The sequence below is a fragment of the Uranotaenia lowii genome, chromosome 3, assembly GCF_029784155.1.
Source record: "Uranotaenia lowii strain MFRU-FL chromosome 3, ASM2978415v1, whole genome shotgun sequence".
NCBI classification, from domain to species: Eukaryota; Metazoa; Arthropoda; class Insecta; order Diptera; family Culicidae; genus Uranotaenia; species Uranotaenia lowii.
The window spans coordinates 326586429-326613680 of record NC_073693.1 but is presented as its reverse complement, the minus strand read 5'-3'; the positions used below and the strand labels follow the sequence as shown (position 1 = coordinate 326613680).

At 32.5% G+C, this 27252-nt stretch overlaps 1 protein-coding gene across 4 annotated transcripts in view; it reads left to right on the top strand.

The window, feature by feature from the left end:
- LOC129756901 (protein fem-1 homolog CG6966) overlaps nucleotides 1–27252 on the top strand; it is a 200763-nt gene that overhangs the window by 150278 nt on the left and 23233 nt on the right. Inside the window, exon 1 of one of the 4 annotated variants that reach the window (XM_055753948.1) lies at nucleotides 18876–19851. The exons of the other annotated variants lie outside the window; for them this stretch is intronic. Coding sequence (XP_055609923.1) covers nucleotides 19687–19851 — 165 coding nt within the window. The 5' untranslated portion in view covers nucleotides 18876–19686. Of the gene's footprint in view, nucleotides 1–18875; nucleotides 19852–27252 lie in introns of those variants that run through there. 4 annotated transcript variants of the gene reach the window in all.

Sequence of the window (27252 nt, the reverse complement as noted above, 5' to 3'; positions counted from 1 at the left end):
AAAGCATGTTAAACAAAACAATATCTTTAACGAAGAAAATAAAACCTACTTCATAGACGAAAATTTAAAAAAAATTAAACCTATGATAATGATATGATTAAATTTTCCAATCAAAAAGTATTAAAAAATCAGAAAGTCTTAGAATTTCTCATTACCTTTGATAACTTTTAATTTATCATTCAAAATATTTAAGAAGGATTCTATTTGAAAAAAAAAATATAAAAAAATCATCAATAATTAAAAATTACAATTTTATTCAAATTCGAAAAAATGCGTTGAACTAAAGGCTGTAGGTCAGTTATGAAAGCTTTTCTCCTTTTGCTTAAGTAAGCTGAAGTTAGTTGTTGCACGAAAAAAAATGTGTAAGAATTGTTCTCTTCAATCAATCAACCATCAAAGTTGTTACAGTTTCAGGAGAAAAACAAATCAAATGGTTATTGGAAAGTTAACTTTATTCGACACATTTGGGAATCATTGGATTTTTAAAACACGAAACACGGAATTTCTATCAAATTTTATAAGGTTGTTGTTATCCGAACATCTAAAATCTAAATTATATAAATGGAAGAATATTGACACAATTAATAACCTTTTTTCTTATTTTGTTTTGGACTGATTGTCAACGTTGCCGGAAAAATTCTGTGTTTTTGCGAAAAAATTTTTTGACTTTCTGAGATTTAACCCAGAAATTCTGTGATGGTTTTCTGTGATGAAAACAGCATTTTTTTCGTTAAAAATTCCTAAAAATTGGGTTTTTTTTTACATGAATCTTGGGAAAAATCAATTAAAATTACCAATTTCATCATGATTTTTTTCAAAATAAAGTAAAAAATCCCAAAATGTATATTGTCAAAAGATTATAATTTAAGAAAAAAATTTCAATCTGTTAAATCTGGAAATCTGATAAATCTATGAATATTTTCAAAATTCGGTGTTCTGTAAAACAGATTCTGTAATGAAAAATTTGTTCAAAATTCTGTAATATTATAGATTTGTCTGTGATTTTGGCAACCTTCCTGAATATTATGATCTCAACAACTTGAAGACCAGTGAACATGCAGACAATACCAAAATGGGTGAACTTATGAAAATCGGATTAGTTTGTATCACTCGAATCAGCAAATTGTACCCACTTTTTTAACCCAGAAGTAACGTGTCATTTTCAGAATAAGCAGAGTTTTGTGATTCTGGACCGAAAACCAATTTTCACATGGCAAAAAAAACCTTTCAAATGACAAACAAAAACCAAAAGCCTTATCAAATTTCATACAATTAAGGATAATTTAGGATGGTACGTAAATTTATGAAATTATATACCATTATCTGGTAAAAAAGTTATTATGACTTGAGTGAATATGAACACTACCCTAAGTATCAATGAGAACAATTTTGGAAAAAATAACAAATGGATCAATGTTGGAATTTAAAAACAACATAATCAACGTCACAATACTGCGATTCACATTATTGAACGCCTTTCTAAACGATTTTCATTTTTTAGAAACATGGATTTGCCTAGCAAGAACTCGTGAGCTTAAGTCAGTGATTAGAATTGTGTGTATTTGAATAAATCGTGTTTTAAAAAATCGATAGTTTTTTTTTTTCATAAAAACAACACGAAATGATTCCATTAACATATTCTTTCTTTTTTTTTTCTCTTTCTCGGTATGATGATAATGCGACTGGTCACAGGTAAGAAAAAAACAGAGCTTGTATCTAAAATGTGATTATAAAACCTATAATACGATTTTGTTCAATAATCGGTATCAATTAGCGATCGTAGATAATTCTTTTTTTTTTGGTTCAATCTAATAAATTTCAAAGTTTCAAAAAATGCAAAAAGGACAGTGTCAGGCCCCTCAAATGCATGCAATAATAGAAGTTCATAGCCATCCGATAAGATACACTACTCGCTCAGATGAGCTAAATCAGATACCGATTCAGCACATTGACATCCATTAGTCGGACAATCCTACACTTCCAGCTCCCGCAGCTATGGCAAGAATCTGTCAATTACCAATTACCGGCCTCCTAACGTCGATCCGGTCTCAGCTAAAAGAATTCGTCCTTTCCACCAAGCCAATGTGTCTCCATTCACTGACAGCCGGAGAGTTCGATTCCATCAAAACCGGCATGCCATCGTCATTTCCTTATGGGGCCAATCTTCCATCTAGGGGAACCTGTCCTTGCCATTCAACTGGCTGTGGTTGTGGTATTTTTATTTGAGCCCTTCTGCCGTCCATTGAAACATTCTACTTGGCTGGTTCTTGTTGGCTAGATACCTATTGAGAAGAGTTTACCGAGTTCAATGCGCTCCAATCAATCGGTCACAATTGATGTCGTTGTCTGTCCGATGTCAATAAACATATATCTTTATTTTTGTTGACACTGGACATATGAGTTTAGAACCGGTAAAGTAAGGCTAATATAAAGTGTACCTTTAAATTTTGAAATTATATTTAAAACTAGCTGACCCGGTAAACTTCGTTTTACCTTATAAATCGTAATAAATGTTTAATTTCATCTACACGTCCTTAACTGCATCGTGCTCGCGAATAGATTCTTATGGAAATCGTAACAAAAAAAAGTTGAATTTGTATTGGGACCACCTTTCATAAAAAGTGAGATTCTTGAAACTATTATACAAACCATCTCTGGCCAAAAAAACCCTCGGATACCAAGTTTCACTTCATTCCGACCGACCATTCATACGTGATGTTATTACAAAGAAAATGCCTCCATTTTTATATATAAGATATACATTGAAGGTGCTGCAGGTTTACAAATCAAAAACTTTGAAACAAAATCATAATTCAAAAAAGTGAATTTAATTCAAAAAGCCAAATTTCGAATTCAGATTTTTTATGGCAAATTTAAACAAGATATGGCAAGCACAGAACAAACATTGAACGGTATGATCTTCTGAAGTTTAAATTTTGATTTAAGATTTCAATCCTACGATATTTAGAATCTTAAATTTAAAATTTAAATAGTCTACGGGATCGAAAATCGGATCCTAAAAACTGAAATCAATAATATTTACATATAAAAAATTATAGAGAATTTCTACAACTCCCATAACTTTTTTTTAGTTGTTTTTTGCTGCCAGAAATAGCAATACAAATTTTGGAAGTGATCTATCCAGTCCTCTGAAAGTTTAAAAAAATATGACTTGGGATGAAAAATATTCCTTGATTCTTATAGCACAATTCGTGTGAATAAAGCTCAAACCTAACTTGTGCCTCAGAAAATATGTTATAAATTTTTTTTTTCATAATTAATATTTTTAATTTTAGTGTTTTTGACAGCTGAGTGATGAGAATAAAAAATCTCAAAAAACTGTTTTTCATAGCCAGGGAATTTATTGATTTATATAATCTTTGCAAAAACATTTCTTGAAATTATTAAAAGCTCTAGTAAGCAACGTCTGCCATTTTTAAATACTTTTCAATGGATTCAGATTTTTTATTTTGAAATGGTTATAACTTTTTTTATGAAATGCTTAGCTGCTTTTTAAGTTAGCATAAAATGCAGCTTAAGAAAAGTCAAAACAAAAAATTAAAGGCCAACTTCAATTCAAGCTAAATTGAATTTTCTGGATTATGTAAAAATTTCTTCATCCATACAAATTTCCATACAAAATTGAAACGCGTTGCGCTTATTCAGGAATCAACCAAATTATCTCATATTTTGAACTGATGCTTGGTGACCCAAAAAACATCGAAATGTGCATGTATCTTAGAAAAAATTGGAAAAAAAACATTCGAAAAATTATTCTATTAAAAAGTATACTACACAACAACATTGAAATTGTCATCAAACTATATTATAAATATGAATTAGATATGTAAAAACATTTAATAAAAAGTGAATGCAAGATAAAATGAATAATTTAAATTCAAATTCTGATGTTCGCATTTGTATGTTGACATTTGTTTCAATCTGAGTTTCAAATTTCTTCTTCGAACTCAGTTTCCATAAAAAAGATTAACTATAAAATTCTTCTTATAATTTTTTCCACCCATGAAAAATGATAGTTCAGGTAGTATTTTTCTCGAGAAACGTTAAAAGTTTTCAGAAAATAATCCTTCTTAAAAACATGAACATTTCTATTCTGTATTTCGAACGTTTCGATGGAGTTAAAATGCAGTGAATAGCTCATCACTTTAAAAAATCTAATACAAAAGAATTAAAATAGTTCGCCCTTTTCATTAAACATTCAATGGCTTCAAAAGGATGGAGAAAATTTTTACGATTTTTTAATTCAATTAATTGGAATATTTCATATGCACCCCATATTTTAGTAATTTAGCCGCGTTCAAAGTGATGTTTCAATATAAGATTTTTGAAATTTTTCTTCTTGTTTTTCGATTTAAACTTATTGTTATTAATAATAAATTCGAGTGTCAATATATAAAATACACTATATTTGACGCTGCGATAAATTCTGGCAAAGGAAATAATACTAACTTTGCTTAAATTCTAAATCTGTGCTGTTATTTTTTCTTTCTTTTAACACTTAGGTTATCAAAGTCCAAAAATAGTTGGCTTTTGAAGTTCAAACTGCTGTAACTTTCCAACCACTGATCCGAATTTCATAAACTTTGCCTTTTTGAATAACTTGAAGTGTCTTGTTTTAGTTTGTAGAACTTTATTCTCTTCTAAAATGAAAAAAATAGATAATTATCAAAATTTAGTGGATTTTTTTGAAACTTACTTAAAGCTCGCTACTGTTTTAATGGTTTGAATCTTCGTTAGAAATTTATTTAGGCATATCCAGCATTAACCCCTTTATGAGGGTCCAGAAAAAAGCAAGTGAGATATTCTAAATACTCTACCCCCTAAATTTCAAATTCTTCATAAAATTCTGATGATTGATTAGGGTCATTCAAGAGTAACAATTTTGACTCAGAACTGATGTCAAAACATCAAAAATGAATCCCGGGCTCAGTATTCTACTACAGTTTTTAAAATTTTCTCACTTGTTGTTAGAAATTCATTTCTGAATATTAAATTTTAAATGAGAATAAATTTATTTCCGAGGTTTTGGTTTCGTATTACAAAAATCAAAATTGTATTTCTGTTTTCATTCACAGATTCTGAATCCAGTATAGGAATCTGGATTTTCGGTTCAAATCATGATTAGAAAAGAGACGTGGAAAGCTGTTTTAAAATCGTAGTATTGCATTTTATTCCAAATTTGATTCATGGTTTTCGAAACTCACATGTATTTTTGATAAATTTTGAATTCAGGTTCTAAATCAGATTCCGAACTAATTTACAAAGCTCGGATTCAGATTCAGCTCGTAGATGAGTTTCACAATGTAATTAAATTATTAGGGACTGCGGAAAAAATTAACCAAATAAACCAAAAACGCCGATATTCGACATTCTATATCTCAAAAACCATTGGACCTAATTCTGCAAATTAAGTATCTCTGAATTGTCAAAACTGTTGTGTTTAAATCTGTAAAACTTTGTTTAACGGTTCAATTGATAAAATTTGAGTAATGCTCCTGAATGTAACCCTAGATAAAAAAAAAACGAGATATCTCCGCATGTGTTAAAATTATCAGAATGATTATTTCGTTGAGAAATGAAAATCACAAATATTTTGTAGGATTTTTGTTTTTTTTGCAAGTTTTGTTTGATTAACCTTCCAAAGCCGTTCGCAAAATATCCGTTTCGGGGAAATTTGAGTTGAGGTTTGATTTCGTTCTCCTGGCTGTAAAAGTTAACCGATTTTCATGATATTATATTCATTGTGTAGGTAATTTAATCTTATTACTCAGCATTTCAAAATAAAGTCGATAAATACTACCAGGTTATCAGAAACTGCTTCAGAAAGTAAAAAGTCCGCAAAATCAATTTTATTTTTAAAATACGCATAACTTTTGACAGCATCTCTATATTTAAGTGTTTTATTGATGTTTGAAATTGTCAAGAATCCATCTGTCCGACAATGTATAGATATGTTGGGGTCCAAAGAAAGTTTTGACCGCTATCTCAGATCTTCCGGTAGAAAAAAATCTTACTTTAAAAAAACGACATCCAGTTTTGGCTTTGCTAAGCTGTATTTCGTCTACCAATGAACCGATTTTCAAAATTCAAATTTTAATTTTTTATCGTTAATTTGATCATCATTTTCATAGAACATACTTGGTCTGTCAAAATCCCCAGTTCTTCAGTATATTGGAATGATGATAAAGAGGTTTGAAAAGTGCGTTTCGGGTCATATTGACCCGAACAGCTTTGGAGGGTTAAAAAAAACAGAATTTTATTTATATTTTTTTTTACAGGATTCTAATAATAGAATTGTTAATTAAAATATTTGCTGATAAAACAAATCACGCAATCTTCTCGTAAAATTTTTAACCAAGAATTCTTTTGTTTTGTTGTAATGATTAACAGTAATCTTATTTTTTTAATTTGAATCGGGTTTGGAAAAACCAGATTTTATTCACAAAAATTCAGTCTTCTATTGAAAATTTTATCTTTCAAATGATCAAAACTCAAGAGCTTGATAGATTGAATTTATTTGATTTAAGCGTGAATAAATCTATTCAGAAATGTGAGGCTTTATTGAAAAAATCAGATTCTATGTTCAATGCAAATAAGCCAGATTTTTTTTAAAACAAATTCAAAGATTTCAACCACCGATGAAAGTAAGCTTCCTTTTTTATAACTAAAGGATTCCATATACAAATCTAGCATTGAATTTGAAGATGAATTTTTTTTAAATTAAAAAAATAAATAAATAAGTCCTAGAAAAAATTAGGTCTCCAAACCAAATTTTCGGAATCCGGAATTCGGGATTCGGAAATTCTCGATTTTTTTCCATTCCCGGGAACTCCCGGTCGGGAAAACTCGGGTTGGACACTCTATATGGAATATTTTGGCTGTTGATTTACGAGAGTCTTGTAGAAAAACCGTGCACATTGCAAAAAATCGTGTAAAACAGGGTTGCTAGCGAACTGGGAAAATCGGGAATGCCGGGAAAAACTTTGGAATTTCATCTCGTCACCGGGAAAAAGCCGAGAATTTCGGCACCTCACCGGGAAAATTGTAATGTTTGAAATTTTTTCACGGAATTTCAGAAAATTTTTCAAAATTATTTCTAATTTAAGATAAGTTTTTGACATTCTTGATAAAGATTTATTTCATTAAAGCTTATTTTCGTTTATTAGTAAACAAACGAGGTTTGAATAGCTTAACATTGGGGGGCAATATGAGAGATCTAATTTCTTCGCTCTCTGCAAGTGTGCTATATACTGACTGAGCATGACTCAAATGCTATAAATTTAATAATGAAACTATTATCGACAAAACTAAACACAAAACTAACTACAGACGAACCTGGATAAGTCAGAGACCAAAGAACTGAACATTTTTTTCTCGTTTAAGAGGTTTCTTTTATAAAGGTTCAGCAACATAAAAAAGGATAAAAGTGAAGATGGGAAGGGAAGATGAAATATATGTATGTCTTATGTAAAATTTAATCGAAAACAAGCTTCTGTCAAAATCTAAGGTTTTTGCCCTGATACTAAATAATATCTTACATTCAAACGATTAAAGTACTGCCCTGTCTTATACACGATTTTCTATATTTTCACGAATCTTTAATTTAAATGACTAGGGCAGTACTAGAGTTAATCATTATTTGTATTAAAAAATAACCAACATATTACATATTTCTATACAAACTATACAATTTTTTTTTTCTGGAACTCTATAAAAATTCTAGAAAATTTCACAGTGGCTGAAAAGGGCTACATTAAAGTTTTGGGATCAATTTAACTGGTTTTTGTTTTGCAAAACTATTAAAATTGTGGAGCAAAACAACGAATAGATGCCAATTTCGATAGATTTGTTTCAAAAAATCATGAAAACCTGTCAATTTCATACGAAAAAAACTACGTGTTAAAAGGATTTGTTAGGAATTGTTAGGAATTTGAGGCCTTTTACATGTTATTTTTTTTACACTAATTTTTTTTTTTAAATAAGTATAGTAAATGTTGAAATCATCAATTCTAACCGGGGGAAAACCTGGAAAAACTTTGGAATTTCAAAACGAAAAATTGCTAGCAACCTTGGAAAAACGAAGCCGTGTTAGAAAAACTGAGCAAAATTTAACCACGTTTAAAAAACCTTAATGTATTTTTTTCTCAGCAACTGTAACACAAAACAATCATTATTCCAGTCATTTATATATCAATACCCACCGATATTTTGGAACAGCAAGATCGCTTATTGTTTCAGAAGACTTCCTCTACCTTGGAGAAAGTCTTCTGAATGGAGTCGCTGGGAAAAAATGTGTACCAAATATGATAGAAATAAATCACGTGGAGGATGGTCGATTTGTTTCATATTTTAAACAAGGTTGCTGAAAATAATTCTGTGTTTTTGCGTAAAAAAAATCGGAATTTTCTTAAGAAACTTAAGAACACTTAAGAAAAATCAATTGAAATTACCAACCTTGGCATGTTTTTTTTCCAAAGCAAGGTTAGAAATCCAAAATTTGTGATGACACAACATTTGTAATTTTGGAAATACGATCAAAATTTAAAAAACCTCTGAAATTTGTAAATATTTCCAAAATTCTGTGACACAGCTTTTGTGATGAAAATTTGTTAAAAATTCTGTGAAATTATAAATCTTTCAGTGATTTCGGCAACCATGATTTTAAGTCGATTTGGTCCACTATATCCATTTTTCAAGGTGAGAGAGGTTTGTAACTTATCAGAAACAATTTCTGGCCCATATACCCCTATTACCATCTTTTACGGCAAGCAAACCAAACCATGACACGAAAACACTTTTGCATGTGGGAAAACACGCCAACTAGCAGGAATGTCATTTGAAAAGTGCAAAAAAAAAACCAATTAAATTATTCAATTTTGAAACCGTCATTACTTTTGATTGACGCAACCGTGAACCTCTACTTGGACAAAGGCGTTTTTGAACCTTAAGCAATAAGATGAAGTTTGTAGAATTTGAGTTCAGTGCAGCAGTCAAGGTTGCCGAAAAAAAAATTGTTTTTATTCTGTATAATTTTGGAAATTCTGTGAAAATTTCACACAGATTCTGCGACGAAATTTTGCTCAAAATTCTGTGATAATACAGATTTTTCTGTGATTTTGACAACCTTGTCAACAGTGAGGCTGTATGATTTTATGAACAAAAAAATCACTTATTACATACTAATTTGTATACAAACTTTGAATTTTTTGCAACAGCCCATTTCAAATTCGGCAGCCAGTTAAATTTGAACAGTAAATATTAGGCCCAAATAAACCCGAAACAGCTATATACTTTTTTGGTCGATTCCTAATAGTATACTAAATATGCAGTTTTAAGCCTTTCAAGAAATGTGCTGAGAACTTCACGACAAAAAAAAACAAAAGAAATATTTGATCTCTACCTCAACAATTAACTCGAAACTTACTTACTGTTATGCTTGTAACTTCTAGTTTTATAAATTTAGCATTTTCAAAAGCAGTATGCATACAGTTATTAATGATTTTTGTGAAAATAATCAAAAATATACTCGACCTCTCTATGACTCAATTGCTTCGAATTGGTGCACACAGTAAACCTAGTTTTACGGTCGCCATGTAGTAACCAAACTCAATAAAAGAATCCGTTTTTTTTTGTTCGTCTGGTTAAATTCAAAGGCTGATTCGATATTATGACCCTTAGAAATTTTTTTACAGCTGTAGAAAAGAAAAGTCATCGATTTTTCAAAATCTTCTTTGGTATTCTTTGAATTATTGGGTTCTGTTTAGAAACATTTGTTGGTAGTTTTTTTAAAATTAATTTTTATCAGAGAGACGATTCAAAATAACATATCAATTCTTCCTTGTTTTTAATATAGACTTTTCATCACCACCCATCCATCAACGGAAAACCCTGCAGAAAATTCATCAACCCATCTCTTTGTGCATCGTTTTTGACAGAACTGCGCTTCCTTATTTCATTATTTACGACGACATCCACCGGTTCTAAATTGTGCCGTCATCGCCAATCGCCTTGCTGCCCTTCTAATGTTTTTTTCACTCACAAAGCCGGTCTGCTAACCAGCTACCCACCAACGAATGGCGTTTCCATTAGGGTCCGCGAAAACAATCCTTGAGAAGGGTCAGGGTTTCCGGCCGGTACTAAGTTAGTGGCGTTCTAGAGCAGGTCCGATCGGATGTTCGGTTGAGGAAGGGTTTTTTTAAGTATCATAAAACTTTTAAGATTGAGTTAAATTTAATGACGTTTATTCGATTTGGTTGTTTTCCAAATTTTGTGGTGGGTTTTCAAAAACATTTTTTTGGTGAACAGCTACGAGTTGTGAGGTAATTGATAAAATGCCCACCTCGAAGCACTAACAAGTTCAAGTTCATGAAACCGAAACGTCTACGCGAAGTTAAGTGAGTTGATCGGCCGGTTTGAGTAGCAGAATCGCATACAAGCAAACTTAACTAGCTTCGAATTGCTGTTCAATGTTGTACGTTTGAATGTAAAATAAAAATGATCGCACAGATTGAGAAAAGTTATTTTCTACTTTATAACTTAATGTTAAATTTTTCCAAATATGTTAAGCTGACATTATTGTGTAAACTTGTTAAACTTCTATTTTTAAATCATAGAAAAGGCATAAATTAGCGCCGTCATTTCTGGTTCCAATTTATTTTAAAACTCACAAGCCAAGCACCAATTGGCGTCAAATTTCGCGAAGCAAACAACACCCTACAACGCATATTAAAGAAAAAAAAAAAAAAGAAAAATGAAGCTCCACATTGCGGAAATAGTTTTCCAAGCCAATACTTCCTGTCGCCAACAGAGGGGTGCTCATCGCCATTTTTTGGTTGTCCACCGGCGAGCAACAGCTGGCTGGACATAAATATTTTATGATCCTATCTTCTGCCTTTTTTTGTTACTTGTTCTTGTATGTATGTATGTATATATGTGAACGCGTGCTCGTTTGAATCGGCTGCTGATTTCAAACATCAAACCGGGTTTAGAATATTTTATACGAGTAGTAAACATCACGCTCCTCGCCAATGGACGAACGAACGGACGAATTGGTTCAACTCGTTCTGCTACTATTCTCGACCGTGACCTTCGATGGTTAGCTGAATGTTGTCTCGTGTTAGGTTGTTGGTTGTATTTTTTTTTCTTTATTTTTATCGGCGATCGGGTTTTTCGCGACACTCTCCTTTTGAGCGCTGTTAGAAGTGGACACACTGGGTGGTAGAATTTTTTGATAACTGGTCGAACGAATGCAAACTTTAACAGAACTATGAACATTCCATAAACGTATACATTATCGAATAATCGCATAAAGCTCGATAAAGCAGCATTTACCTACCAAAGTAGAGACAATATACATACATATGTTTAACTTCTGGCTTAAGCGATAAGAACTATAAAAATTGAACGCTTACGCTATACAACACCTTAATCGTACATTGCCATCGTTGCCAGCGACAATATTTCCAAATTAATCATCTGGTTTTTAGCATTCTGGTTTGCAGAGAGAACAACAAGGTTGTTTACTCACGTTAATCCCGCGCGAGAGAACAAATTTGCAAACATGGCGGACTTTTCATCATATCCGATTTATACCGACTTGAAGTAGCGATTTTTACGATAATTTACATATTTGGTAGGAAAACGATTTGAGCCATCATTTCTGATGCGATTTAATGTTTGCTGGGACGTATTTATGGCTATTTGTGCTTTAAGTACTAGATTAATAACCTCAAAAACATAAAAGTTTGTCTGCCAAATCGTGCGCACTGAAAATTATTCTGAATCGTCAGCCAAAACAAGGGCCTTTTCGACAATAAATGTGAATGTCTGTTTTTGATCTGTAAATACGGTGAACAATGTCATTAATGTGAATTTCCCTGTAATCAACCTGAATAAAACAGCAAAACTCCTGGTAGGTATCTACATTTTTTTTTTTAACAATCGACTGCTCAGGAATTCTGCATTATGAAATCAATTCACTTGTTAGTTGATTGTTTTTAAATGTTTATGTGAGGACGATTGGAAAATCAGAACCATGGTTTTTTTTTATTTATGCGTCTTACAGTCGTTGGTGGACTAATTGAATAAATTTAACTAAGCTTTTTCAATCGGATTGCTTCAACAAGTTCAAGAGAAATGCTCCATCTTACGAACGTACTTCTTCTGTTACCTTCCTATTTCTGTTACCCGAAACAAGAAAGTTTTAGTTTTTACATTGATTTCTCCAGAAAACGACTTCACTGAGATTCTAGGTGATCCTTATTTTAATGATAAGGAAAATTCCCAAACATTAAATTACAGAACTCACCACTTTTCTGAAATTATTTGAAATCAGAGTGAAATATCATTATGCAGAAAAGAAGTACTTAACTTGTAGTAAAATTGTGTTTTTTCTTTAAACGAAAGATACAAATTTGGTTGATAATCACGAAGCGTGAGTCAGGGTTGTGGTTGAATATCTGTCATTTGTCCTCACCCTTATAGATTTTTATCTCTATAATTATCTCTATAATACTGTGCTTATTGGCCCATGTATCATTCATGATGTATGTATGCGGGACTAAGATTTTTCAAAATTTTATTTAACTCTAATCCGCTCTTAAGTGTCAATATGAATCTATTGGAAGTTTGGCGGCTTGTAACTTTATTCGGATTCATCCCAATAGATGAATTTCTTCCGGAACCCTTATGAATTCTTGAAATTATTAATTTCGCATCATTACTTTTTTTTATGGACGCACCCTGAAAGCCCAGGAAAAAATACTCCCTAATCAGATCTTGAGTGTCACTTTGCCACTCCTCGCTTAAAAACGCTATATCTCTCTTGTTTCTCAACCGATTTTCACAAAATTTATAGTGATATAGTTAACCTTGTGATATTATTCAAATGTGTTTCTCAGACATTATTCATTCTTTCACAACACCTTAGTTTTCCATAAGTGACCGATAGATCAGATGTGTTCCTTGTATAATTAAAAATAAATATTGATCATATCAGAGGGAATGCATCTACAATTGCAAGCGGAGTGAATTGTCAAAAAACTTGCATCACTGATAACAAAAAACTTCTACGTAGAATATATTCTTGTAAACGTTAATATCTATAAAAAAAATATAATGTTCAGTGACTCCAGAGTCACTAATAAGAAGATAAAACATGAGAAAATGAAAATCAGAAAAATGAAATAATCAAAGTTTAAGGACGAGATCATTTAATCCCGGCTGTACTTTTTCTCGATTTTACTTCGATATTCTAACAAGTTCTGAAGAGTTTAGTTCCATTCTAGAGATTTTGAGCTTTTCGAGAATTTCACCATTGTCAGTTTTTTGGATCCACCCTCTATAAGAAGTAATTAAAGATCAGCTTTTCTGGTCACCTGTCTTTGACTCTCAACGAGGCACCTTTTTGGGCTTCCTCTATTACAGATATTTTTACAAATTTCCAATACCACAAGAATTAAAGAAATCCCACAAACTCAGAAAAAATAAGAAATCCACGGATACGATTCAAAATAAATCAGAATTATAGTTTCAAATAATGTTATTTCCAGTAAGTTATTAATAAGTTATTCAAAAGGATGATACTTACTCTTATCTAAAACTTGTAAATCAATATTTTCGAAGCACGAGAAAACAAAATTCTAGCTTCGGACATAACAATCAGTGCACAGAAATAAAATTCATAACATATGACACCAGATTTAAAAAGAAATGAAATACGAATTCTAGAATAAATTTCAGATTAGGCCAAAAATTACCTATGATTAAATATTGTTTAGGAAAATGATAATTATTTTTATTATTATTCATATTTATTCTAATTTATGTTCTCCGTGTTCAATCAAATGGTTGATTAAAAAAATTATACTGTAATATCTTATATTTGAAAAAAGTATTTAATCACGACATAAAATGTGAATTTTCGAATAGAAAAAAAAAACTCATTTTAAACTTAAGAGAATTCAAAACACAAAGATGAGGATTGAATTTAATTTGATAAAAATGAAAATATAAAATTTTATTTCAAGAGTGCCACTGATCAAAGTCAGAGATAAAACCTTTTTTTACAATCAAATCCTTCCTGTTATCAAAATTAAATACTACAAAAGCTCACAATTATAACTTTATATATTCATCATCACTTTGTCTGTCAGTAAATACAGGCTGGGAAATTGTTAATTTCTGGAATGACGAAATACGAAACCAATAAAAATGAAAATAAGGAGTTCCAAATTTGTTGTAAATATTGAAAGGACAAAGCAAATATAAATTATATTTATATTGCGCATTAAAGTTAAGCATACAACTTCCAATTATCTTTTAGTATTTCGAAAAATCATGATCGATTAAAAAATATAATTTTAAATAATACAATAAGGAAAACGATAATAAATTTTCAAGCCCATTTCAAGTTCAAAATTTTATGCTTTGAATATTTTGTCGCCGTCAATTGAAATATTGGGTCCTGGAGTAAGCAAAAGCAAGAAACAAAGTTTTATTTATTTAAAATTCAAAGCCCATGAATTTTAGAAGTTTATGTTTTCAGAACACCATAGTTCAGAGTTGATAATCTTATTTTAAAAATTCATATAAATGTATTAGTTTGGCTATAAAAGTTTGTACATTTATTTGAAAAAAAAACTGTAAAATAAAATTTGGTCAATTAAGTTGAAAATTAAAAAAAAGTATTTCAATTTATCGTCTCTTTCGAACGAAGTAACGGTTTTTTAGTAAGAATATTTCAAGATTATGAAAATTTGTTGCATAAGGATTAGAGATGTACCGAATAGTGGTATTCGGCGAACGGCCGAATACCGAATATTGACCTTTTCAACTATTCGGCCAAACGAATATTCGGCCGAATATTCGGTCAAATATTCAGTTGAGTTTTCCATAAATACTAATATTTCTACTGCTATTTCTAATAGAAATCTTCTATTTCTGCCATCTAAATGTCCCTCATGTTTTAAAGTCGATTATTTCCAACCAGATGTATCAGATTTTTTTAAGTAGAGGTCTATTTCATTTCAAAATGAGAAGCAAGCATTGACTTGGTGGCAGCGCACGCGTTTTTTTTCGCCCGTGAAAATTCTATTTTTCTAATCAGTTTAAGTGGTGAAATTGTCGATATTTTTCCCAGAAAGTGGTTACCGGATAGTATAAGAATAATCGTACTGGTTGGGGAACAAAAAGATACGCCAGGTCTTTTCAATCTGTTTTTGCCGGATCCATCTGTGAAAGCTTGAGTGGTTGTTTGACCGGTTGTGGAGTAGCAAATTTTTTGCTCCTGCCAAATTTGATACCGAAAAAGTGTAAAATTGGTGAAATAGTGGATAGTGAAAAGTTCAAATCAAGCATCAACTGGTACAACCACATGTACAACGTCCAATTATAAATATACGTAAATCAAAGTATAAAGCCATCTACAGTGAAAATACACGGATACATTTCTAATGTTTTACTGAAACCATAAGTTTTTGATGATTTTGAAGGTTTTTCAACATAAATTTTTAATATTTTTTAAATTATCCAACATCAGTTGAAAAATTTTAGAAGTCAGTTTTTGTATAAATTTGAAAAAATAAATATTCGGCCTATTCGGCCTATTCGGCCGAATACCTAGCTCAACTATTCGGTGAGCCGAATATTCGGCTTAACGGTTTTTTTTTTGCGGTATTCGGCGCCGAATATTCGGCCGACTGGAAGGGGGGAGGGGGTCTCTTAAAGAAAAGACAAATATTTGCATAGATCTAGAATTTAGATAGCAAATTAAACCAATTTTGGCATGGAAGGGTATGTTGGTACGAGGAATGTTTCTTAAAATATTTGATACCCCTTCCTTTTTCCAGTGAGGAGGTAGGAAGGGAAAGGGGGCTCATTTACAAATTTTTACTTATCTCGAAAACTATTCAAGCAAATGGAATCAAACTTGGCATGGGATTGTATACGAGTATGAGAAATGTTTAATTCAATATTTGGCACCTTCCAGTAGGGAAATAAGAAGAGGGGAAGGGGGTGTCCATACAATTATTTGTATAACTGCAGAATAAATCGATGTAATGGAATTAAATTTGGCATGGGAGGGTATCTGAGGACGAGAAATATTTCTATGATTGTTTGACCCCTCCCTTCTTCCATTGGGAAAATAGGAAGGGAGGAATGGGATTTCCATATAATTTTAATCGCATATCTAGAGAAAAATTCGAACAAATGGAACCAAATTTGGCATGACAGGGTATTTGAAAACAAAAAAGGTTTCTATTGATATTTGGTACCACTCCTTCCTTTCAATGGGAAGATTGCAATTTCGTCGGCATAACTTGAGAATTATTCAAACGAATGAACTCAAATTTGAAATGGGAAAGTGAGAAATTTGTTTCTATGATTGTTTTAATCAAGCTTAACAACTTATCAGTCAATGGAACCAAATTTGATATTAGAAGGTTTTTGGGTACGAAAAATGGGTATGATTATTAGAAGCGCATACTTCCTTCAAGTAGTTGGGGAGGGAAACAAGAAAGGAAGGAGGGCTCCCATACAACTTTTTTGGCACAAATTGGGCACTTATCAAACAAAAAGGACCATCTTTTGTAAGAGAGATTGTTTGCGTACAAATAATTTAAAATTCTGTCTTTATTCAGGGCAGAATCGGAAAAGACACAATACCTATATTGTTTGAATTAACTCATAAATTTATCAAACCAGTGCTGGCACTAAATGACGGAAAGGGTTTATAACCATACCAATTAACATACATTTTGGCATAATAGAAGAATTTATGATACTTATAAAAACACTGTGAAAATATCAGATCTTGAAAAAAAATTTAAAAATCAAGTTTTACTGAATAAGATGAATTGATCTTTGTATTGCAATTCGAAACTCCAGCTTCAGTTCTGATTTTAAAATAATAAAATTGATTTAAATAATGCTGACATAAAAATCAAAACTTAAAGAATTTTTACAATTTTTATTTATTTGGGAAAGGTGTAGTAAAGCACCCCGAGTCAGCTAGTATGACATAAATAATAATTCAATAGACAGAATTTTGGCATCTCTGTTTAATGATTGATTTGGTACATTTTATCATCCTGAATTCGAATCTTTTGTCAGATATTGTCTATCACATCTTGTTTCAGCGATACGAAGTTTATAAGTTTAAAAATGTATCAGTTTTGAGTGAAATCATTGAGAGCATAAGAATTAACAAATTTACATAAAAAAAAACAATCATTCTGAATTTATTCAATTTAAAAGTAATATTTTTTAAAGATGATGAATGATTAAAAAATAGTTAAATTCTACGGTTGATTTTGCTTATTTGATTTTTACTTCAAAAATATTTTAAAAGCATAATGCAAAAATCGTTTAAATATATTACTATCCAGAATTGGAAAAGTAAATAAATAGAAAACTTCTATGATTGTTTTCGCAGAAGTCATAACTCACGGTCTTGGAAAAAGTAAAATCGATTTTTTTTAATTTTTTGTAATGTTTGTTTTGTCCGAAAAGTGCAGAATTTTCTTGAATATTTTTTACCAATTTTCAAAATTTTCAGGACAACAAAATAAATCAAAATATGCTCTTAAATTCTTCGCACCTCAAAAAATGTGAATTTTTGTCTTGTGTAATTTATCAACTACTTTTAAATGTGGAGTTGAACATTTATTTCTTCGTAAAAAATGATTTTATAGGCGTTTTTTGAGTCCTGATTTGAGTTTCAATACAAAAGTTTATCGAATAAAATCAATTTATTCGTTTTTTTTTTTGTTTCGATTATAGTCGTTTTACCATCATCTTTACGGCATTCGCGACTTTTCAATACAAAAGGTTTATTCATTTGCATATCGAAATTGACAGTTTAAAATAAGTTTCACGAGAACGCCATATAGTGTCGTAGAATGAAATGTCTAAGGCCTGAGTTATATACATAGGACAAAATTCCACTGAAGGCGAGCCAATTTTCTGTCATATTTGTAAACACTAATTTTTAAACACGTTTTGGGATCACGTTATTTTTCTATAAATCCCATCCTTCCTTTACCCCCCCCCCCCCCCCCCCTTCATTCCCACGGCCTTGATTCATATAAACATATATGCATTCGATAGAGGTGTGTATCTCTTTATGTATAATAACCGCCGCCGTCCGTATTTTACAGAGATTGTTTCGACTAGATTACCAAACATATGTACATCTAATCCTCAGTTTTTCGTCAAAACTAAGTCTAAGTCAAAATTTTTAACGGAACTAGTGTTTAATATAGAACTTACCACCTTTGTTCCTGTTACCGCCAACGTGCGGGCAATGAAACCACGTGTGGCGTTCTCTCCTTCCAACTGTTGTTATGTAAACACATTATTTAACAGCAACACCCAATACGTCCCTAAAACCAAAACAAAACAAACTTTTCCACTATACCGTACCGCACAGTGTAAGTTTGTTTTTTTTCTGCCTGCTCAAACTTAACCATAAATACGTTCTAGCTCCAGCAGCTCTTCGAACGAAAACATTTGAATCAATCTTGACTTAAGAGATGGTTGAGGACAAAGATCGGAAATCTTAAGCTCCCATTTCAGTTTGTTCAACCAAAGAAAGTTTCTGCTCCAATCTTTGTCGTTCAAAGTCTATGAACACATGACAGAACTTGGACAAAATCTATAAACAACCGACAGGTTGCTTGCGCGCCTTCTTGAAGCACACACCAGGGGTTGACATTTTGCTGCGGTCGAGCCCGTTGCGCAACGGTGCTTGCGCGAGCGAACAGTTTCACACCACCCACCGGACCACGGACAGAGTCAGTCAGTCAGTTCTGTAGTGCCGTTTTGTGTCTGCCTCTTAATAGTTGGTGGTGAATTTTTTTTTCGGGTAGAAGACTACTACCGGTTTAGTGAATAGTGTCCTCGGTGATAATCGTCGTCTCGAGAGAACGGTTTTCGATCGGTTTGGTTGTGTTTGATTTTTCGGCGGCAGCAATCGGAAGGCAGGTCGTCGAATCCCGGAAAGACGGCCACAAACTCACTCGGCCTGTTTTGTGATTGAATCGTTAAAATCAACACTGGCTATGGCAAGAACATTAAAAACGGAAAAATATTAAACGCGTCGGCGTTCGTCGGAGGTCTAGCTTCTAGTTTAGTGGCCGCCTGATAGAACTCAATTTTATTTCGTTATTAATATCTGTTCAAGTTCCTTCAGTCTAACTAATGGTAAATTGGTATTGGCGGTTATCGTCGATACGTGTCTGTCTGTGAGGTGTTCTGAGACTCAGAAGCGGAATTGGCTGGGGGTGGCAGGGTGTGACTCCGGTTGACATTAGCATTGACAAGTTCTAGAGCGGCGCTGAGCTGAACTGAGCTATGTGGCGGCACGTCTCAAGAACACCCCATATCTGCTTCTGCCTGGCTGGTGCTACTACGTAAGGTGTCCAAAATCGCGGACCGCGTGGTGAAGAGGTGCATTGATTAGCCAGTAGGTTCTCGGTTGCCGTGCCGTCAACAATTCGCGCGTTCGCTAGTAATTTTGGATAAGAAACACTTTCTCCTGAACTGCTTTCTTCTGCCATCGATCGGTCACGCGTAAAGCTTCACGCCTCAGGGATATCCCGGAAAAGCTCGCGAGTTCCCATTCTTCTTATCAAACAGACAAGAACAGCAGTGAATGCTCACACGATGCTAATGTATATCAGTGCCCTGTACAAGCTGGTCAAGTGGAAGAGCTGGATCCAGCTGACCGTTTCCTGGTTGGCGTTGCTGAGGACGTTGCTCATCGCGATGATCGTGCTCCGGTCCAAGCTGGGCCTCAAGCGTTCCGGATGGGAGCAAGCGATGAAAGAGGTAACTCATAAGGAAGTGGCTGAATGAGAGTGATCAATCTTTATCGGAAGTGTGGTAGCAAAAAAGTGAATGAGTGATGTTTCCTTTTGATTCGATTTGAGTCAATCGTGATCGAGATTATGTCAATCCAAACCGAGTCAACAGTGAGATGTTTGCTTTTTGTCAAACCCCGTTTTGGTGTTGCAGTTGTGTAAGAAGGAAATTGTAAACACAGATGCTGCCCGTTCGTTTCTACAAATGCGCAATAGGGTCTGCTGTAAACAAACAGGCGACAATCGCCCGAATCGGGAATTCCTGGGCAGCTGTTTTGGGCCGAGAGGGATACAGTTGCCAAATTTGTTTGTGTTTTCTTTTATGATTATCATGACATTCGGAACGAAAATGTTTTAACGCTTAAGAGTGTTCATAGAAGAAAAATGTATGTATGTGTAGTTACGCAAACTTGTCATGAGCTTTTTGTGGTTGATGGAATCCGGAACTGTTTTATATGCAGTTAGAACGTAACCCAATAAACTGCTCCATTCAGTCAAAGACTGTTAAGGAGTATTGTGAGCTGTCAGTTTAACACTACGTACAGTACTTATTTTTCCAGAAAAGTTTTGTGTACCTTTATTGACCATGAAATCAGGTGTCCTGAATAGAAATATCTTCAATAGGGCGGTCCAAAAAATCTATGGATCCCTTAAAAAACATTGGTCAAGCAGCCGTGGTGTAGTGGATAATGTCATGGTGTACATTATCCACTACACCATGAGGGCTAGCTTTTTAGGCGTTTTAGATGTAGGGGAGATAAAGGCATAATTGCCTATTTAAAGAGGACGCTTATTAAACCATAGAATACAACTATATCTTGACAAACACTAAAGGAGTCTATTTGGTTTTTGATTGAAACTTGAAAAAGTTGATAAAATCGTTTCAAAATGCATTTTAAAAAATGTTGTCGAAAGCTGGAACTCGGTCACTATTCTAGGGGCATAATGAGAACCCCCTTTGGGGCAGTAAAAGCACCATCAATCGGGCACGATAACCATTTTCTTCCATAGAATCTAGTAGCGAATGCAACTCGATGAAGTCTACTAAATTATAGAGCTACAACTCGACAGATTTCATCTGACTAGTTGGCCTAGTGGTAAGATGACGGAGAGGTAACTCAGAGGACTCGAGTTCGATTCCTCGTCGAGGCGATTTTTTTTTCATTTACTATTCATGGTTGATGATTTCGATTATTGCAATATACGGCTAGTCGCATCATCCATCAAACAAAGAAACAACAAAATAATGTATGTGTGTTTGTAGAATTAAAAACAATTCCCACACACTCATACATTATTTTTCTATTGCTTTGTTTGCGAATTATGCGACTATTCGAAAATAATCAAGCATAAATTGTAAATGAAAAAAATCCCCTCGACCAGGAATCGAACTCGAGTCCTTTGAGTTACCTCTCTGATACCTTACCTCTAGCTAGGCCAACTCGTCAAATTTGTTATTTTTATGCCGACGGAGGACAATCGGCTAAATTTGTTATAACTTTGACCAAATTGAAAATTATGAGTTATATTGATAGTTAAGCTTAAGGAAACAGAAAACATAATCAAAAAAGTCTTGATTTGGAAAAAAGGGTGGTAAGTAGTATACATTGCAGATGGCGCACGTGTTTCCCAAATTATTTATTTACGTAGTATTCCATCTCACGACATAACCTGATGAACAATATTCCTCCTGATGTTGCCCAAATATTAAAGTCGAAAAACTTCTTCATTGGAAGCTATCTCAAAAACCACTAAACTGAACATCACAAAAATTTGCTCATATAAACTATACATTACAAGGTACCTTTGCTGAAAATTTCATCAGTTTTGATCCATGTATTGAAAAGTTATTCACAAAACGAACGCATTTTTTTTTCGAAAACACTCCTTATGTATGCCGTGACCGAGACTCTCGATCTCATGACCTCTGGCTTAGAAGACTTAAACGTTATCCTTTAGGCCACGGTCAGCGGCTTTAAAATTATAATTTTTTCGATACTTGAAAATCAAGTTGTTTTTTCTTAATATTTGTGTAAAGTGTTCAAGAAGATTGCTTTTTTGATGACAAATTAATACTATAGGAACCACGCAACTATTCCTCATGAAAATTTATTTGAGAAAATACGTACTTCCGTAGAAAAAAAAGGGTGCTCACTTTGCCCCTGGTGCTCGTTATGCCCTTATTTCCCCTAAGCCTGCAGATGTACGCCTTCAGTTATGTGAATAATTCTCTTCAAAGGCACATGAAGTTCCTCTGAGATCCAGTAAGCATTTATTCGTTTTGATGGTGATTTGAAATTAAACTGGTTTGCCCGGGGACAATTTTGTAAAAATTATTTGAATTTTGATTTTTTTTATTTGTAGGTAACATTTTAAATAAAATTTGAACATAAATCACTTTAAAATGAGAGCTGAAGTTGGAGTTTCAAATTGCATTAAAAACATGATTTCACCTCCCTAACTAAAACTTAATATCTAAACTTGTTTTCCAAAATCTGAATTTTTACTTTGTTTTTATAGGCTTCATGTTATCTTGAATGATGCTAAAATGTATATTTTACTGGTGTAGACTCTCTACACTCTCCCTCATTCAAGGGGAAGGGCTCTACCGCCAAATAAAAAAGAAATTTGTATCTAAATACAGTCAACATCGCGAAGGAGGGGAGGGGGGATAATAAAAAATAATGCCAAAAACAAAAAAAAAATAGGAATACATTACAAGAAAGCTTGTATGCAAAAAGAATTGCATACTACATTAATGCACAAAACCCATAAGTCAAGTGATATTTTATCGAAAAATTCAATAAATTATTGAATTCAAAAGTTGAAATAACTCCCATCTTCCAAAATTGATTTTTTGGTCGTGTAATCTTTCTAATATTTGATTTTTTTTTAATTTACATAAACACTTCAAATTTTTTTTTATTCCCCCCTTCAGGTTTTTTGGAAATTTTGAAGGGCGGAGGGTGACAAAAGAAGAAATTGATATTTTTTCCAGCCTCATGGAACAGCCTCCGTCCCTCCCTCTCCACACTGCAAGGTGGTTTTAGGATTATTAGAAACATCCTACCCAAATTTACCATGCCAGATTTGATTCCTTTCGGTTGATGAAATCTCAAGTTACGCCTAAAAAATTGTAATGGGGCTTATCTCCTCTTCCTAAATATGTATTCACTGGAAGAATTCTGGTATAAAAAATAATTATTTTTCGTTTCCTTACACTTCTCCATATCTATAAACCATATCTCTGGAACCATTTTCAAGATAAGTTTTCGGGTTTTACGAAAAAAATATTGTATTAGCGCCTCCCTTTTCTTTCCTGTAGCTGTACAAAAAATTCATAGAAACATGTATCAACTAAACATACCCTTATACACCCATATGCTAAATTTGGTTCCATTTGCTTGATTTGTTCTCCAGTTATACAAAAAAAATGTATGAAAACTTTCCTCTCCACTTCTTTTTCCCCATTTGTAGGAGGGGGGGAGGTCTTAAATAAACATAAAAACATTTCTCGTACCCAAATACCCTCCCATGATAAATTTGGTTCCATTTGCTAAAATAGTTCTTGAGTTATTGAGTTGAGTCTCTCCACTGGAAGCAGGTAGGGGTCTGAAACACTAATAGAATCATTTATCGTGCTCAAATATTCTTCCATGTCAAATTTTGTCTTGATCGGTTCTCGAGTAATGGAAACATTTTTCTTTTGTTTGTAAGACCCTCTCTCTGCTTCATGTGAGAGGAGGGGGTCTCAAACCATAAAAGGAAATTTCCCCGATCTCCATGTTTCACGCAAATCGATGCAGTCGCTTTCGAATCTATAGGAAACAGACAAACAGACAGATAGACAGAAATTTTTTATATATAGCTATCTATAGATATCCTTCGTCTTGTGCCTCACTTTTCAAGTTTCTGATGTTAGGTTTCAAGTTTCAAGTCTCTAGTATCAAATCTCATATCTCAGCTGTCACGTTAAATATTGCATGACTAATGTCTAATGTATAAGAGGTAATGCGAATCCCATGAGTACTTACCATAAAATGGACTCGTTAGTTGAAGAAAATCGAGTAAAGCATCTGTATAGAAAATCTGTCTAAAGAAGACCTTTGTGTTTTGGAAAAAGCTTAATTTGTCCAATTCGTACATTTATGTGTCATTTAGGAATTAGGTTGTTGTAGGTGTTTCCATAAAATTTCAGCATAGTTTCTTTAAAGTTGTTGTAGAATAAGTTATACGAAAAAATGTTACGTTTGCAGTTCACAATATTTAACTGTTTAAAACTCGTTGTTATTTGTGATTAATAAAAAATGAAATATAAATTATCCATCAAGTGACTAAGATAATTTAAAAAATTAAATGAGTTACATGAGGTTTGGAGCGAGCTGTGATTTATTTCATACCTATCATTTCTAAACCAAACAAAAATTTTTTTTCGTTATGACATTGATTCTGAGGATAAAAATTCGAATCTTTGAGCACTATGAGACACCCCTAATGAAGTTCAGTTCTGCCAAAATTTTGCACAGATCAATTTTTTCAACCAATTAACAATATGTTCATGGTTGGAATTTATATGTTTTTTTCATTGGCATTGCTTTGGATTTATAAGGTCTTTTTCATAATATTTTTATACTTTACGCTTTACAGTTTTAATGAGCCAAAATCAGTATTTTGTTTGTTTGTGATAAATGGGTTACATTTCCAATAATAGTCATTTTAATTGAATCAAATACTGAAAAGACCCATTGCATAATTGATAAAAAAAAATTAGGGAGATTGTAAATGAAATATGCATTATGTACAAATTCGCTTCTTAACAAATAAGCATTTCTTCAAGAAACTGCAAAACACAGTCAAGAGTGTCTCCCGATCATATCCTTTATCCCAAACCTCCAATCAGAATTATTTTGCTGGGATGCAGAGGTAACCTCGGTTCTTAAGCATAATATGGATCTTTTATCCTTTTCAATCTCTTCCAATCTATCTATAACTATTAGGACGTGGCCGGCGCCATTATTGATGTTTAAAGAGAGAGTGTCAGTTTTGTTCATTGAGAATGTGATGTCAATCCATTCACACCATTTTTTTGACCTCTGGGAAAAATGTATGTCCTCGGTCAATTAGGAGTAGCAACCTTTGGCGATGTGGAATTCGTTCTACTGTTCGAAATGCGTTTTTTTAAGTAAGATTCCGGTTGTATGAAATAATATTTAAACAAAAGTCTACGATTTTAAATATTTTTGGATTTCAAGTCAATGATTAAATATGGATGTGAGTACTCAGTTAAGCTAAGCTAATCAACAATATGTTGGCTTCTAAAATTTTACATGACCATTTTTGCTGCCACCCTAATGTAGATAGGGATTTCAAGTTCAGTTCAGGAGAGCCTCGAGGTAAAAATATATTGTAGAATATATTAATTAGCTTCTTTGAACACTTAAAACAAGAAAAAGGAATGGTTCACAAAACAAAAAAGTTTACGAGCCCATTAGACCACTTTAACTTTAAATTTTACTTATTCCCATAAGATTTTTTCGCTGCCTTTTGGGTGACCAAACATCAGTGTGAAATTTTAGATGATTTGCGCTTACAATTTTGATTGGAAATTTGTGTGGGAGATTAAATTTTTGCATTCATCCAGAAAATTCGAATAAGCTTGAAATGAAGTTTGTCTTTAATTATTGATTTTGTCATTCATCAGCTTCATTTCTTGCTAACTTAAAAAGAAGCTTACTATTACTTATTCATGAAAAAAGTTATACCCATTTCCAAATGAAAAATCTCAAATCCATTGGAAAGTGTTCAAAATTGGCAGTCTAGGGTTTCGATAATTTCATGAAATATGTTTGCGAAGGTTATATAAATCAACAAACTGTTTACTTTGTAAAGTGCTTTTTATGATTTTTTTTCTTCCTACAGAATAATAGTTTTCAAATAAGCAGTCAAAAACGCTAAAATAAAAAAAAAACATTTTAAAAACGTTTTTTGTATGACATCGAATATCTATTCTGGGGCACATGTTGAGATTTTGGTTTATTTACATGGAATGTACTGCAAGAATCAAGGGATATAAATTATTCAAAGTTAATTTTTTCTAAACTGTCAGTACATCATCCGGTGATTATGAATGAAAGATTTTGGTTTTCCCATACAAATTTTCTTACAAATATAAAACTCATTTCTCTTTCTTAGGACTAAATGAATCGCTTCCTAAATTTATATTGCTATTTTCAGTAGTCAAAACCAAAAATAGTCATAGGAGGTACAAAAATTTATAAATTTAAAATTTCCATATAAAACTTGCAGCGGTCTAGAGCCCATATATTTCTTCGAAAATTTTTTCTTATTTTTAGCTTAATTCATCACTGTAAAAAATTTCACAAATTTTCTAAGCAGAAAAAAATTTATTTGTGGTTTTTATGTAAAAAATAACTTTATTTTGAACGTTTAATTTCAAAAACTGATAAAATTTTAATGGGTTTTCATGTGCTTTTTATAAAATCCACTGGAAAATGAAACAAATATGTGCATAACATTTTTTCTAACCTTAATGACCTTAATGAGACTTCCGGCGCAAACCCGTCGGTTTATATACCGTTTCTAAACTTCAAATTCATTCACATTTTTTTTTTTTAAATTATTAAAACTAAGTTCAAAATCAAAATTTATTAAATAATACAGTTCTTAAACTTAAGGTTTCAAAACTTTATTAAAAGTTAGAATTTTCATTTTAATTTGAAAATTTAAACCAAAAAAGGGAGGGAGCTCGATTCATTTTGATGATTCTATTCCAAAGTTCCTCAATTAAAACTTACAAGTGGGATCTCAGCGTTTCCAAATTTGACTCTGATTCTTAAGATTAAATATTGTAACATAAATTTTGGTACCTATATGAATATTTCTACATTTGGGTATCAAAATTTGCTTCAAAATTTTAATACTGCGAATTTTACATTTCAATTGAATCTGTTTTTAGGTTTTTAAATTTACCTTTTAGCTTTAATTAAACTGATTAATAAAAAGATGCCTTCAACATTCTATGGAGGCTAGTTTTCTATTTTAGGAGATTTGATATTTTGAAGCAACGAATTGGAAGATGTAGGTTCTTTTGAAAAAATAAGTCAGAAAGTGTTACACAATCTCGGAAGATGCATGACTTCTTTTCATACAATACTTCGCGATGCACAAGCAGGGATGTCAATTGAATTTATTGTTTTTCAATGCCAAAAGACAAACTCCTGTTGTTCATCGGGCCCTTAAAGATCCCTTAAAGAATTACGAATTGGCACAAAATCATAAGCAGGCTCGATTCCACAGAAAATACAAAAATGATGTTGATATTTCAGAACAAAATATTTAATTTTCCCAT